Source organism: Telmatherina bonti (genome assembly GCF_933228915.1).
Source record: "Telmatherina bonti genome assembly, chromosome: 7".
NCBI lineage: Eukaryota > Metazoa > Chordata > Actinopteri > Atheriniformes > Telmatherinidae > Telmatherina > Telmatherina bonti.
In genome coordinates, this window is record NC_136625.1 from 8395545 (window position 1) to 8410618 (window position 15074).

Here is a 15074-nt window from a genome sequence, read left to right on the forward strand (position 1 = left end):
GGCAACTTTCTTTAAGAAATGGCTAACATTTTTCATAAAACAAAAACCTGGTGGGTTTCACATTTCTCCCTTTAAGTACTCATATTCTTAGGTCTCCATCTGCTCTTCGTTTAATTAAATGTAATATTACCAGTGTATTATATCCTTCATAATCAACTATTTATATTTTGGTTCTACAGTCATGCAGGGATCAGTGTGCAGCCACTGCAGCCTTCTCCTCGTTCTACATTTTGAGGGAATCATTTGCATTTGGGGTTAAAGGTTTAGTTTTAGAGCTTTCCACAGTTTGGACGTCTTCCTGGCTGGATTTTGGGGATTTTTTTGGTAAACTAAAAAAAAAAAAAAAAGTGGCTTCAGATACAAATTATTTTAAACCTTTTATGACTCTTCAATCAGAAACCTTAAATCCCTGCGTGTGTGTGTGGTGTTAATTTGGTTCTCCAACCACTTTTTCCCACCATGACCTACAGCCTTAAGCATTAGCCCACCGGACTCCATCAGGGAGAGTATGCCCCTTCCTTTTCGTTGGCAATCTTATTTCCAATCTCGAGCGTGTATAACTGACGGTGGAAAAAGACGGCAGGCTCTTTCCATTTCCTAATTTTGGATCTCTCAGGAAAAAGAACCTTTCCTTTGCCCGAAGGGCTTCCATTTACTTTCTGCCCATTTCCTTAGCTACACATTCTTTCCAATTTGGAGAGGCTGACTGAAAGTCATCGGGGCACCGAAGGAACAAAACCCTGTGCCAGCATTATCCGGTCAAATACCCATGTTTCATCTGTGCTGAAGTGGCAGCATCAACGCTTCACCACACAGAGAAAATTTAGATTTCCTCCACAGAGACGATTTTACTTTGGTAGCAGAAATACAAAAGAAAAATTCCTAAATGAGTAAATAAAAGACTTTCTTCCTTAACATCTGAGACTAAGAGAAGGAAACTGAACTGGGACCAAAAAAACCACTTCCCTTCTCAAACCACAGAGCTGGGCCGATCTGCAAAAATCAAAAAACTTGTTTCCACTGCAAACCAAGAAGCTCGTGATGCCACCCAGTCACCCACACTGCAGGAGGAATAACAAACGTCTGCTTTTAATCGTGTTTACACAACTGCTACAACTCTCTTAATCCAACCGGCCGTGTCTTTTCTTAGAAGAGGATCACAAACCTGAACAGCAGCAAGTTAGAGGGTTGAAGCAGAAGTCATGTTCGCTTGTCACAAGTGACTACCAACTGAATAACTACATTCAGCCCCGACGGGCCGGCCTGGGCAAAAGTCCACCGAGCGCTACCATCATTCAAACCTGCACGGTTTGTTAGCAAACAGTATGCAGAATAATTAGCTGTGCAGAGAGATCTAAAAGAAAAAACAGCCATAATCACTTGACATGAGCATTTCTTCCCCCATCCAGGACACTTCATTTGGTTTATTGATCAAGAAACTATATAATCTTAAACTATTAGTACTTTTTATCCATATAAACCATTAACATACCCTGGAAAGAAACTGGTGTCCCACCATGATGGACTTATTGCAGATCCAGAGCACCTTTCATGAGCAGAAGCTATGTTAGGAAATCTCCAGCTCTGCTCCTCAAGGGCCACGATCCTGCAGGTTTTTAGGTTACCCTGCTCCAACAAACCTCACTCAAATTAAAAATCCTTTGCGCAGAATTTCACAGATTATTGGATGTGTTTCATTTGAATCAGGTACGTTGAAGCAGGGAAACACTGAAAACCTGCAGGACAGCGGGACCAACTTTGGAAACCTCTGAACTAGTCTGCTTACTTCGGGAAGAATATGGAAATTCTCAGCTCAAATATTGATGAAGGAACGGTGGGAAATTTGTGAATTTGCGCAATGAACAACACAGACAGACATTCCCAACAGCATTTTCACCTAAATACACAACTTTTCTTTGCAAAATGCATCTGTATAAACAGTTGTTCATGTGTTTGAATATAACCAAATGGCATTTCTAGACCTAGCTTGAAACCACCGATGGCACCTTTTACAAATGACATTTAGTGAAAATGCCAGCAAGTGTAGAAGAGAGCATTCACAAAAACACAACTGTTTAAAAACACATTTATACACTTGACTGGTGATAAAAGAAAATGTGAAAAAAAAAACCCTATTATGAATGCAGATTAAGGACCTTCCTGCACTGTGATGCTTGACAGAAACAGAAACTTGAAAAAGAAAGAACTAGATTCAACATATTGGAGGAGACATGCTTTTATGTCGATTCTCTTGCTATGAAGAAAGAATGACTTAGAACTGGTTGTAGCACCAGCTCTGAACCAGCAGCGGAAAAACCTTAAAGTGTCTCGATGATGCAAATTTAGGTTTAATTTATTTTAATATGCAAGTCCGGAAGTGCAAGAAATAATCAAGCATTTTCCACAAACTCCTTCATTCAAGTTGTATTGATCCTCACAGATCAGCCTCTGCCAGAAACAAGCGAATAGAGGAAGCTCCGCCCTATGTTCTTCGTGCTGCGTCTGATTGGTCAACTGCTAGGAGTACTTATACTGAGCAGTGAAGGTGGGCGTGGTTTTCTTCTTGTGAACGTGCACAAACTCGAGAAGACGACCAATCACAGAGTCTCTCCCCCCGGGACGTCACTCAAATTTCAAAGTAGAAAAAAAACTCCCAAAAACAATCGTTTCCATCGCCACGGAAACCAAATGTAGAGTGTACTAGAAAAGTCAAACGTGTTTAGGTGATAAAAAACGCCACCGCTCATATGTCTTGACGAGTATTCAACACTAACACTGTAGAAAGCTCAGAAAACTAGAAATAGCATCATAGAGCCGCTTTTATCAAGACTAAGTTTGAAGGTTTTTATCATAAAATCACATCTGAGCATGTAAAAAGGATGGCGAGGCATCAAAAATACAATGCAAAGGGAAATATCTCATTTACTTTCTGTGATTCATAACTACTAACAATCTAAGCCAAGAATATCCAAGGTGGTGAAAATCTACCTGTTCACAGAGCAGCCACTGATGTACAGCCAATCAAAACTAACAAAATATTGCTCCACATTTACAAAGAAGTAAGAAAAAATTATTTTACCAGTCCATCTACTTTACACTGTACAGTAATGTTAAGTTAATAAACATATTTAAAGGTCACACAACAGATCAGGATACAATAACCAGCGACAATGTACTGTTGTATGGTTCATTTCAACCAGTAAAACCTGTTTCATACCTAGAAAATCAATACTCACTGCAATACATCTTTTAGATCCTCTTCACCCCAAAAATCTGGGGACAAAGTGGAGAAATGACTGATCACTGTTTGGTCAGTGTGATGGATGACGACAGGCAGGGCGATAAACTATCAGCTCACAGGGAACACAGGTCCTGCTGCAACCTTTCTAAGAATAGCTTCCAATTTAATAACCAGCGGAGGCTTCTTCTCAGTCACTCTGATGAAAAAGATAAGCTTTAAGTAACGGCAAACGTCTGATTAAAACCTACACGAAGCATTTCAGACACACCCAACAGACAGAGAAGATGGATTAGGGTTAAAGTTGCTTCATGTGTTGCGCATTCTTAGTCACTTCCAAAGCCAGAGAGATGCACTGGACCTTACCACGGTGGCTTATCTGACGTTAGCCATGGTAGCCCACACAAAGCTGCATGAACATTAACCTCTTCTGCCTTTTAGGTGAACATAAAAGATGCATTCAAATATGAGACCAGGAGAACAGAACTGGAAAAAGAAAGGCATCTGGGATTTTCTGATCTCAGAAAAATGACTGAAGATTCAACCCAGCATGGTTACTACATCAAAACAATGGCTTTCACCATTTCTTTATATCAAGTGATTTAAGACCACATTCATTTCCCTGAAGTGGCAGAATAAATCTTTCCTCACTGAAGCAAAAAAAAAGAAGAAAAAAAAAGTGATTTTTAAACCTGCAATAACTTCAGCTGCTACCGTAGTGTTAACGAGAAAATCAATAAAGTTTCATACTCTTGATATGTTTCCACGTCTCATAACACAAGAAATTATGTTAATAAAGAACAAGTACAATTTTTGTTTTACTTAAACTGTACAAAATAATTCTTAGCAGAGAAATCTAATGTTTCGTTTGCAGCTCAACTATTATTTTCTGCTTTTTGACTCATTTCAACCTTTACAAACAGCATTTTAGCTCAAAACAACTCTGTAGTGAATAAGTGATTAATAAAGATGGACATGTAGCACTGATGGTTTGGAGGAATTTTAATTTAAATATGTGAGTTATTAAAAGCTAAGAGACACAAACGTGTCATCCAGGTTGGTCAATGGACATTTACCAGCAACCAGTGTATTAACTTGCTTTAAGTTTATTTTAACTGAACACATCTGTTTAAGTACTGCTGAGATCATTTCCTATAATTCAATGAGTAGATGATGTGAAATGATTTGTTAATTAACCCAGATTTATCGGTATTTACAAAATGAAAGCAACTATTCTCTTATAATTGTGTTTTAAAAAGGTAATTTATAGGTTTCTTTCCATTTACTATAGTTAGAAACTGCATGTTTGAGTTGTTTTGGACCTATGTTAAAGAAAAGATGTCAGCTTTAGCTTGTAGCCTCCAAACAAACCACTTCCAACAAAATAATCCTGTTGAGAACAGCTTTAAGCATCCAGAAATCACTGAGAAATGTCTGCATATGAATATATCAGTAAATTACCACCACATACAAGATGTTAAAATGTAAAAAAAAAAATCCAATACTTCTGCCGGACCAAAACCACTTTTTCAGTCTCAACTCTTTCTCATGTCTGAGTTTAATAATCTTTTCAGACCTTTTAGAAACATCTTGAAGGCAGGACATTAAAAACTGCTCGACTTAAAGTGCACCGCTCTGCTTCAGACCTTCACGCTCCGGCAGGACACAAAATGTCACGCCCGTGATCAATAGGACGGTTACAGACTCATGAAAGCAGAGAAAATAAAAAGAGGTCGTGGTTATTCAGTTACAAGAGCTGCCTCCTGATTCTTTACCAAGAACTTCTCTATTATACACAATCAGTGTGGGACATCGGCTCCAGGCACAAGCAGGCTTGTCTCTTGTATGATGCTCGATGATTCAGTCAAACAATGCCAAGAAATTTCCCATACAATCACAGAATAGTCACAGTTTCCAGGGTTGCATCGATTTGGAAACTCATGGTCTATATCCATGTTAAAAAACTAACTTCTAAACGGGTGGTGTCATTTGTTTTATATAAACAAAACAACCTTCAGTCCTTTATCACCCATAGAGACGCCACGATTACTTCATTTCACAACTAATGCCGATATTTAACTATCTTTCAGTACAGATTCTTCTGCAGGAATTTTTCTCCTCTATTTTTGTAAACATGACTGCAAACTGCACTTAATGTGAGGAAAGTTTCCACCATCCCAGCGAAGCCAGTGGAGACATTTTTAAGCTGCTGGTTATGTGATGTCATGATTCGATGCAATTTCTATTATAGGCTATGTATGAACTGACTTGAAATGATGTGTAATGTAAAATGCCCTGTGACAACATTGTTGTGAAGTGGCGCTATACAAATAAAACTGAATTATATTGATGAAGGAATGAGAGCACAGTCGAAACCAGGTGAAACCTTGTTTATGCAGCATTCTTCCATTCAAATGACTAAAACCCGCAAGTAGCAAAATAAGAGGCAGTCGACGGTTCAGTGTGACATTATGCAATAGGGGTGGGAAAATCTAATTGAAAATCGGGGTTTTTTTTGCTTCACAATTTCAAAAGATTTTTTTTGTTAAAAAAAAACAAAACCTTTTTCCCAAAAAAAAAAAAAAAGAAAAGAAAAAAATCCATAATAAAATTTTTGTCATTTTTATTGTTTTTATAAAATATTTTTACTTGTCTTCTTGGGAATTATAGCAGCAGAATTATGATTTGCCGTAATGGTGCGTGGAGGCGGACCACAGTCCATTTAAAGTAGGGCTGTGATGATGTTTTTGTCCAGATTCCATTCAATTCTGATTTTTTGGGTGCCTATTAGATTAAATTGCGATTCTTACAATTCCTCGTTATTGCTGATTTTTGTAGACTAAAAACAACAACAAAAAATAAAAGCACAAAACCTTTTTTGCTCGTCATTTTTCTTGATTTCAATTAGGAAAAACAGCACAGTAGCCAGACCATCATTCTGCTGCTATAAAGCCCAATAAGACTAGTAAAAATATAAATGAAAACAATAAAAATGACTTATTTTATGATGGATTATTTTTGCTTGAAAAAAAACTGATTTTTAATTAAGAAAAGTTAAAAACAAAAAAAAAAATTGAAAATTGTGAAGCAAAAAAAAAAATCCCGATATTCGATTTTTCCACGCCTAGTTTAAAGCCCCAAATTCTTTAGTCAGATTCTAAAGAAATGTGTAAAACCATTTTTATGAAGTAGTTTTCATAAAGAAGCCTCCCAGGATGACATCAAGGTGGCATTTTCATCTGTTGTCTCAGAGAAAATAAGTAGAATTTATTTCTTAAAGAGCAGAAGAGATTTAACTGGAACATGACTTTGGGCTACTTTATTTCCATTTTATTTTATTATGTTGGCATATAGAAATATGTAAATAAATAAAACTTAAATGATCATGTGATTTACACATTTACAGCGCTGTTTTCAGAAAAGCATAATAGTAACAATAATCAGAAAGTTGTGATAATTTCTTTGACATTAATTAAATCAAGAAAATCCCGGAGGAGGTTATGCCACGTGCTAACACACTGAAGCAAACGCAACACTGGCAGACGCGCGTGTGCACTCTCTCTTTTCTACTCCTACTATCCATCCCAGCTTCGTTTAGACAGATTGGAAACGGATGAATTGAAAACTTCACGAGATTCTGCTCTGGTTTAACAGCGCCACATGAAACCTCCTCACCTCATTAGATAAGTTAAACTTCTATAACATGCCGAAAGTAAATAAAAAATAATCAGTGACCAAGTTTCATTATCATAATTCAGTAATTGTCAGACGAAGCATAAACAGCAGACTGCAAACAGCCACATTAAAAAGAAATAGGATAAAAAAAAACTTTTTTTGGTGGTAAAAAAGAAAAACCTCCCTGTATAGAAACCATTTAATTCTCTTTTTAATTGTGATTTCTACCTTTAAACTAAAATCTATCTGCAAATCTGGCAACAAAGCCAAATAAGTGAAGACTCTTCACTTCCAGCATCCTTTTCACTGCTAACTTTAAGCAATTAATGCAACTCCAGCCATCAGTCTGTGTTTGTTGTGCACCTCAGAACAGACTGGAGGAAATTAAAAAAAAAAGAGCATTTGTGTATGAAACTCACCAAATGAGAGTTCTCTTTTGCCTCTTGTACTTGCTGCACCTGTGGTTCAGCTACAACTTTCGTGTCCTGGTCAGAAGTCATGAGCCGTCTGCTTCTTGGCTCCTCAGGGAGAAGTCTCTGTGTCACCAAGTAAGCTTCAAGGGGGGAGCAGATGGAAACAAGTCAGATTCATGGGTGTTTATCAAATAACACTGGCTGTTACACGTGTCAGACGAGAGAGGCCAAGGGCCAGTGGCCGATAGTTACATCCAGAGGACACAGACGGAGGTCTAGAAACAGCAAAACAGGAAAGTAGCTTGTGTGTGGCTGGATTTTATTAACATGCCTGCATAAATCCAAACATTTCCTCACCATCTTTTGCGTTTCAAAAATGCTCTTTACTATATCTGTCACATTAAATTTAATGGAGATAAAACTGAAAATAATGTATAGTTGTGCTCATATGTCTTCATTCCCTTTTATTAAAGAAAAGGCTAAATTTACAACAGTCACTCAAATAACTGGAGACTTAAAAAGGAACAATAACTAAAAATTTGCAAAAATATAATTTAGTCATATAAGACACTGTTTTTTTTCACCAGAATAGCCACACTTTTAAGGGAAACCTTCTGTTGGGGTCCCAAACTCGCTGATCCGACCCTGAAGGGTGGAGCTTGCCGCGCTGCCGTCTTTTCATCGTTTGAAAAAGTTGTTAAGCAGGAACAGCTCCATGTTTAAATATACAGAGGATTTTTTTTTGTTCTCTAAAAGTGAAATGGCATCAGGAAATAAGTGCTGCATTCTCCTCCTGTCTGCGTTGCTACAATGACATCATGCAACAAATTCACACTGCTATGTAGCCGACAAGGCATTCGCTATCTGGCTTATCGCCAACATTCCAGGTTAAAGGTAGAGTTTGTTGTGGAAATGCAGCAGAGATCAGGGTTTAATGTACAAAAATGTCCCATTCCAAGCTGGGTTAGTGGTAAAAAGAGCAAACAACCTGCAAGACAGAGTCCATGGAGCACCAGGATATGACATCATTGGTTTAAAGAGTCTTGAACCTGTGGTCATCACCACAATATCAGGTGAGACCAACACCGCGTGGTCTTTCACTTGTGTCTGGTCCTTCTGTCACTCCCACAGAGCTTGTAGCGTTTGTACCATAGACCGTATATCAAAGATGGACTGAGCCTCTGGCGGTTAAAAGTAAAGCAGATGCATTAGTGCATAAAACTGCAGTTCCCCCTTCATCCACTAGGGCCTGGCTGCCAAACAGAGCAAATCCCCATAGACTCCCATGTTAAAAAGACCAACTTCACAGCAGAAATAAACATGTTTACAGCCTGGTTCAAAAATCCATTTTTGGTTTAATAGGTCAGGTTTACCTTCATGACAACTGTGGGGAGAGGGAATTTTTTTCTAACTCGCCCGTTTAAGAGTAATTTCATCTCGAAGTTCGGCATATTTAGGGGCGTGTCCTTTTGATTGACATGTACCCAATCTCCCGTTTCCAGTAAGAAAAATTTAGAACAACCGCGGTTTTTAGCCGGTTAAAAACGTGACTTAGCTTTAGCCCGCTTACCTCCGTTAGCTGGTTAGCTCGGTTAGCCCTTAGCTACAGAAAGCTCGGAGTTCACTCAATGTCAATCATCCACCATGACGCTCACAGCCCCCCTCTCAGCTCCACCTCTTTGCACATATTTGTATTTTCCTAGCAAGATGACACGCATGCCTCTGCCAAGATGGCGATGGTAGGAACCGCCCACCGAGCTTCAATTCAACTCTTCATAAACCTATGGGTGACGTCATGGAGGCTACGCCCATCTCTTTATATACAGTCTATGGTTTGTACTGATCCGATGCAACATCAGTATCTGATCGTTGATCGTGACACACTTCACAAATCTCATTAGACTGATGCCACCAATGCATATATGGATCCAGACTTCATATTTTAAAGCAGCAACTGATTATAAAAATTTCCAACTTTATGATAACCGTTTAAGTTTACATAAATAAAAACTTTCAGAGCCATTTCTGCAGCAGTCTGTCGTGCTCTTTCACCCCTCCTGTCTGCAGGTATGGACAATTTAGCAGTCTGCACCAAGGCACTGTAATAGAGTTTACTGAAGGGCAGCTAATTCAGGTTGGTGTACAGATACAACCATAGACATCATATATACGTAGACGCCTCATTGAGCACTGGTGAGTGAACCAGTGGCGCCGCCATATTGGATGGGTCTCCACTTTCGAGTTTTGCTTCAGAGTCAACATAGTTTCCCCACATATCTGCTTTCTGTGGAACAACACGTATATATTTCACACAAACATAACATTTTTCTACATAACTGGTTGATAAACAATGTTAACACAGTGAATAATTTACTAAATGCAAATGATAAATTTTACTCCTATGAGGTGTTTAATGACAAATATGATCTCGATGCTTCACAAAGAGTTTTACACGGTAGCATAACTACCTCCGCCAAGGTGATCATGTTTTTACCGGCTTTATCTGTTTGTGTTCAAGATAACTAATGTTATGGACAGATTTTAGTTAAATTTTCAGGACATGTTAGAATGTGATAGGGGAGAACTGATTTAATCTTGGTGGTGATCCCGATCACAGTTTGGATCCAGGAACTTTTTAAAGACCTTGGCGGAGGTTTGCGCTTTCCGAGTGTTTAATTTATTTGACCAGATAAAAAAGATAAATCCAAATGCATCAATAAACAAACATGTTAGTATCATATTTATTTATATTGTAGTTACCTTATGTCTTAGTTAAATAGCATATAAAAATATTTTAGCATAAAAGTACAGTTTTTAACATTTTGCAGGGATCTTTATCATAACAATATCTCTGTCCTTTGTTAGAAACCAAGCTGTGAGAAAAATCAGGGAGAAATTTGTGAAATTATTGTTGAGATTGGGCCTACACCGTACAAATAAATGCTTTGAAGGCGCATGGGAGACCCATCCAAGATGGAGGCGCGATCAGACGTCAGCTCGTATAGGCAGCGTGATACAATGCTCATATATACATCATATATACATCATATGTATATATGATGTCCATGGATACAACCCGGAATATGACAAGAGTACATGTGATGCAAATAGAAATAAAACTATATATTGGCTTAAAAAAAAGGTCATATTATGTTAAATATATCTGTATAAAATCTTATAGGAGACTACCAACATGTTTAACGCTAATGACAAAGTAAAAAGCTCTGTTATCAATGACCACACCAGTAATTTATAGAAAATCCATATATTGGAATATGATCACTCCCCACTTCATCTAACTTCAGCTTTACATATATAAAGAAAGGTAGGACAACCACACCAAACATCACTGGAAACAGCTTCTTTTCTGTCCTGCTGGGGCCGTTTGTGAAGCAGTGGTAATCCGCCCCAACAATCGGGTGCCTGTCTGTGACACGGACCCTCGTTGTGTTTGCATACAATGCAGGAAAAGAATGGCATGGCTGTAAAGCTGGTGACCTTTCATCCACATGCTGATGCACAGCCAGTGTGTATATGTGCTATTCCACTGGGGTGAATGGTGCGAAACCAAAGCCTCCATCAATTGTAGCCAGTTATCAAAACAGCTGCTGCGTTATGAAGCTTTCTGTACAGTAGACTTAAAACCCGTTAGCCTCTGTTTAAACGGGGAATGAAATGAAGACGAGGCAGTGATGTTTCACCCGTCACGCCATTTTTTTAACACATTTTCCCCGTAGAATTGTGTAAAACCTAAATACTCTAATAAAAAAAACAGTAATGGAAACGGCTACATATCCAAAAACCTCTCAAATATAGAAGGTTTTATGCTCTCATGAGGAGGGTTTTCAGGTGTTCTGATATAGATTTTTATTGTAAAGCGTGTAATGGAAACACTTTTTTGCATTTACGCGTCCCCGGACGTGACGTCTGCAGGTCATGTGACCAGTTCATTAACGGTAAAAATGACGTGGCATGGAGCGAATAACAATGAAACGCAGTAAATAAATAAAAGGAAATGAAGGGCTTGGAAAAGTTTTAGCACTTACAGACAGGTCCTTCTGAACTGCACACAATAAAATCCAGTCACTCACAACAAGCACGATTCTTCACAGAAAATGTCAACAAGAAAAAAAAGAACATTATTAAATTAAAAACAAATTGAAAAAGAATTAAATGAAACAGAAAGCAAAGCACATAAAACCTGAATGACTAATCAAATAAAACGCTACAAACAGGATTAAAAAAAAAAAAAAACTACGAGATAATTTATCAATAAAAAGACAAAAGTAAAATTATCTGAGGCTATCAAAAAAAGTAGTCGGAAAATGCTATAGTAGCAAGTAGTTGTAGAAAACGCGGTGCGGCTACCTCAAATATGCCGCAATTCTTGTAAAATCTCATCAGTGGGACAAAGTTTTATGTGAGGCTTATGTGCTAAACACCGTTCAATGGAAACACCTGCAAATTGCAACGTATTGTTTGTTAAAATATCACAAATATTGCTTTAATTTAGCAAAAACTGATGGAAACTCAGCTACTCTTTACCTCACAGAGTTACAAGATACTGTATCCAAGAAACTGTTATAATCAACTGAATATAATCAATAGCGCTACATTTTGATGTCTGGGGAAACCAGCCAGACCGGTAACAGTGTGGACATTTCAGGGAACTGGTCCTTTAAGGGTTGCCAAGACCAGAAAAATCAATCAATAAATAAATACCCAGCATGCTCTTTATTTTCAGACCCAAACGCTATGCTTCCCCGTGGACTTTAGGCAGGTAGGTTCTGTGGAGGCCTTTAAAACAAGCACACACTTGTTCACTTTGTCACGTGAGTCCTAATTAAGATGTACCTGTCTGATATTTTCTCTTTTTAATTGCCATGTACGGCACTTGGAAAGCATTTTATAAATAAAATAATCATAATTACTAGTATTATTATTGGTGGCTTTCTATAAACATTTCCAAGAAGTTTATTAATCACCTGTAATTTATTTACGAGTAATTTCCTGACAATCATTTTCATTTCAGCTGCAAGGTTACAGGAACTTTTTCCGATCAGTCTGATAGCACTTCATGGGAAAACGCTCGAACCCACTTCATCTTGCATCATTCATCTTTCAGTTTCTTTAACTTTTCCTGGATCCCCCCCCCCCCCCCCCCCCCATTTGTCCCACACTTTGTCCCACTTTCCCACCCTTTTTCCACAGTCTGACTTTAAGTCAGCAACATTTAAGCAACGTTTAAAACACTTATTTGAAAAGGAAAAGGCAAACATACGATGTCATACATCCACTTTTCATAACTCCTCTGTTCAATCCAAACATGAAGTTTAGTTTATTTAGATCATATAAACATGTTTGCAGCTGCACATCATCTGAAACATACAGCAAACAGAAGACGTACAGCATCAAGGTCCACTATCAGGCATTTGAACAAATTTGAACAAAAAAAATGTACAAAATTTTTTTTTGCTCGCTTTTTCTTGATTTCAACTAGGAAAAACAACAATAAGGCAGACTATCATCCTGCTGCTCAAGAAAAGGATTAATAAAAACAAAAAAATGACCCAAAAAAAAATCATAATAGATTTTTTTTATTTATTTAAAAAATAATGTATTTTTTAACAAAAAAAACAACAAAATTTTTTTTTAAAACTGAATCAAAAAATACAAATATTCGATTTTTTGATTCAATTTTCCCACTCCTAGCCGACATCAATTCAAGTTTGACGGTCTTCCAAAATAAAAGTTTCAAACTGATTCAGCCTCCGATCTTTCTCAGGAATACAGACATGATTGACATGATTGTAATGGATTATGTTTTGTTGCTGCATAGATGCATCAAGCATCTTCCAATCCCCGACTTGGCTCATCCTACTTTTACTGATAAATTCCATTTCTATGCATTAGCAGGTATCCATGCCCCCTGGATGCCTTTACTTCACTGTTTTTTTGTTGTTGTTTTTTTTTAACCAGTAAGACAAGGTGCATATAAATATTAAACCCTGTTTATTGCAATGAATTAATATTTTGGATTCACTAATTCTTCTTAAAGTCACAAAGACCAAAGTTGCAACACTACTGATGAGATAAATTATTACCCTGCCTGCTCAGTGGTACTCCTCTCCTTCCAAATATCTTGCAACTGAGCAAAAAGAAGCTGCAAAAAGCATCTAAATTATTTTTCCTGTGAAATTTAAGGGTAATAATCTCTCCTTAGGAAGTCATTTAGGAGTGTTGCACAAAATCTCTTAAACATTGTGTTTAATTGAGGAAATCTGTCAGGCATTTAAAGCGCTATAGGAGTTTTAATACCAATAAAACTATCGTTTCCATAGAGACCATTTACTTCCTTGTACGCCAGCTTGGCAGAAATGTGCTTTACGTTTTACCATCTGATACTACCGGTGGACAAATATTACAAAACAAGGAGGAAAACAAGAATATTAACTTCAATTTTCATTAATAGACATGACAAAGTGCATCAATCGCAGTTCTTTAAGATAATAAATGTGTTGAGAAACACCCCTCCTCCTCTTTTTAGACTGAACTTCACTCTGCAGTTCAGCAGAGATGTTGACAGAGACGTTATAAATAATGCCGGACGCCGCTGGCACGTGGGCTTGAAATCACTGGCAAATATCTGAGAAGGCGGTTCTGGCAGCGTAAACCCGTGGAGTGACCATTAACAGCGGCACAGCTGCTGGGGGATCCAGACATATATGGTCCGACGAATTACACACTGTAGGACGTTAAAATTTATAAAGCAAATTTAAAAAAAAAAAAACCAAAAAAAAAACCACTTTCTTCATTTATCATGACAAACTCTGTCTTAGTTAAAACACAACTTAGAGGTTCTGAAAGCTGGCTGCTTAGCTTTTTACAGTACACAATCTAAATGAAAATCTGATAATCCGCCACTTATTGATCTCCTTGTTTTATATTCCTTCCTTCTCTAATTATGTTGGTTCAGCATAAAATCTGCTACAAATCTTACAGAATTCTAATAAGTCACAAAAACAATAAATGTTAAAAGTTAATCTCATCCAAACATCTGTAAACCAATGACTCCGACCACAATAAAAATTTACCACACGCCAACAACATTGTGTCTTTAGACAGCCAGTCATAAACAACCTGCCTTACAAACACAGTCCAGGTGTAGAGAAACAAAACATTGTGCTTTAAAGACAACTTATGAGGTATTATGAAGGACAGGGTATGATCATAAGACTCTTGACAACATCACCTGTGTGTTATGACCTGAAACATCCCATAAAAAGATTCTAGTCGTCAATCTTAATGTCTAGACAAGGCCTGAAGCGAAACACAAGTCCTGTTTTCCTCATGCATAATCATAGGATGTGATTTATGACCCAAATGATTCTCCAAAATAAGACGCAACAGTGGTCCAAGCGGTTTATTTATAGTTGGAGGGTTACAGCTAAAATAAAGGCGTTCTGCATGTCCGGAGGAGGGTTTTAACTCCCCTGAAAACTGGCTGCCAAAACACCAGGGATTCCTTTGTTTTGGGTCAACTTTACAAGTCAAACCCCGCAACTTCCAGCCCAGACGCAATGCAGGCGTCTTTAGTAGCTGACAGCCCAGGAAGGCTGCAGCTCTCAGCATGCCGTGCCCAAGCCAGCGACACTCCCCCGCCACCCGGCAACGTGAACGCTCCAGCTCGCGCTGATCAAGGCTGACAAATGATCACACTCTGGCATTCAAACATAAACAACACAGCT

General features: G+C 37.9%; 1 protein-coding gene across 1 annotated transcript in view; it reads right to left on the reverse strand.

Annotated features, from left to right (window-relative positions):
- Positions 1-7448, reverse strand: part of larp4b (La ribonucleoprotein 4B) — a gene marked incomplete at its 3' end in the record, with an annotated part of 37016 nt that extends 29568 nt beyond the window's left edge. Inside the window, exon 1 of the mRNA XM_079243385.1 lies at positions 7333-7448. Coding sequence (XP_079099511.1) covers positions 7333-7413 — 81 coding nt within the window. The 5' untranslated portion in view covers positions 7414-7448. The remainder of the gene's footprint in view (positions 1-7332) is intronic.
- Positions 7449-15074: the final 7626 nt, after the last annotated feature.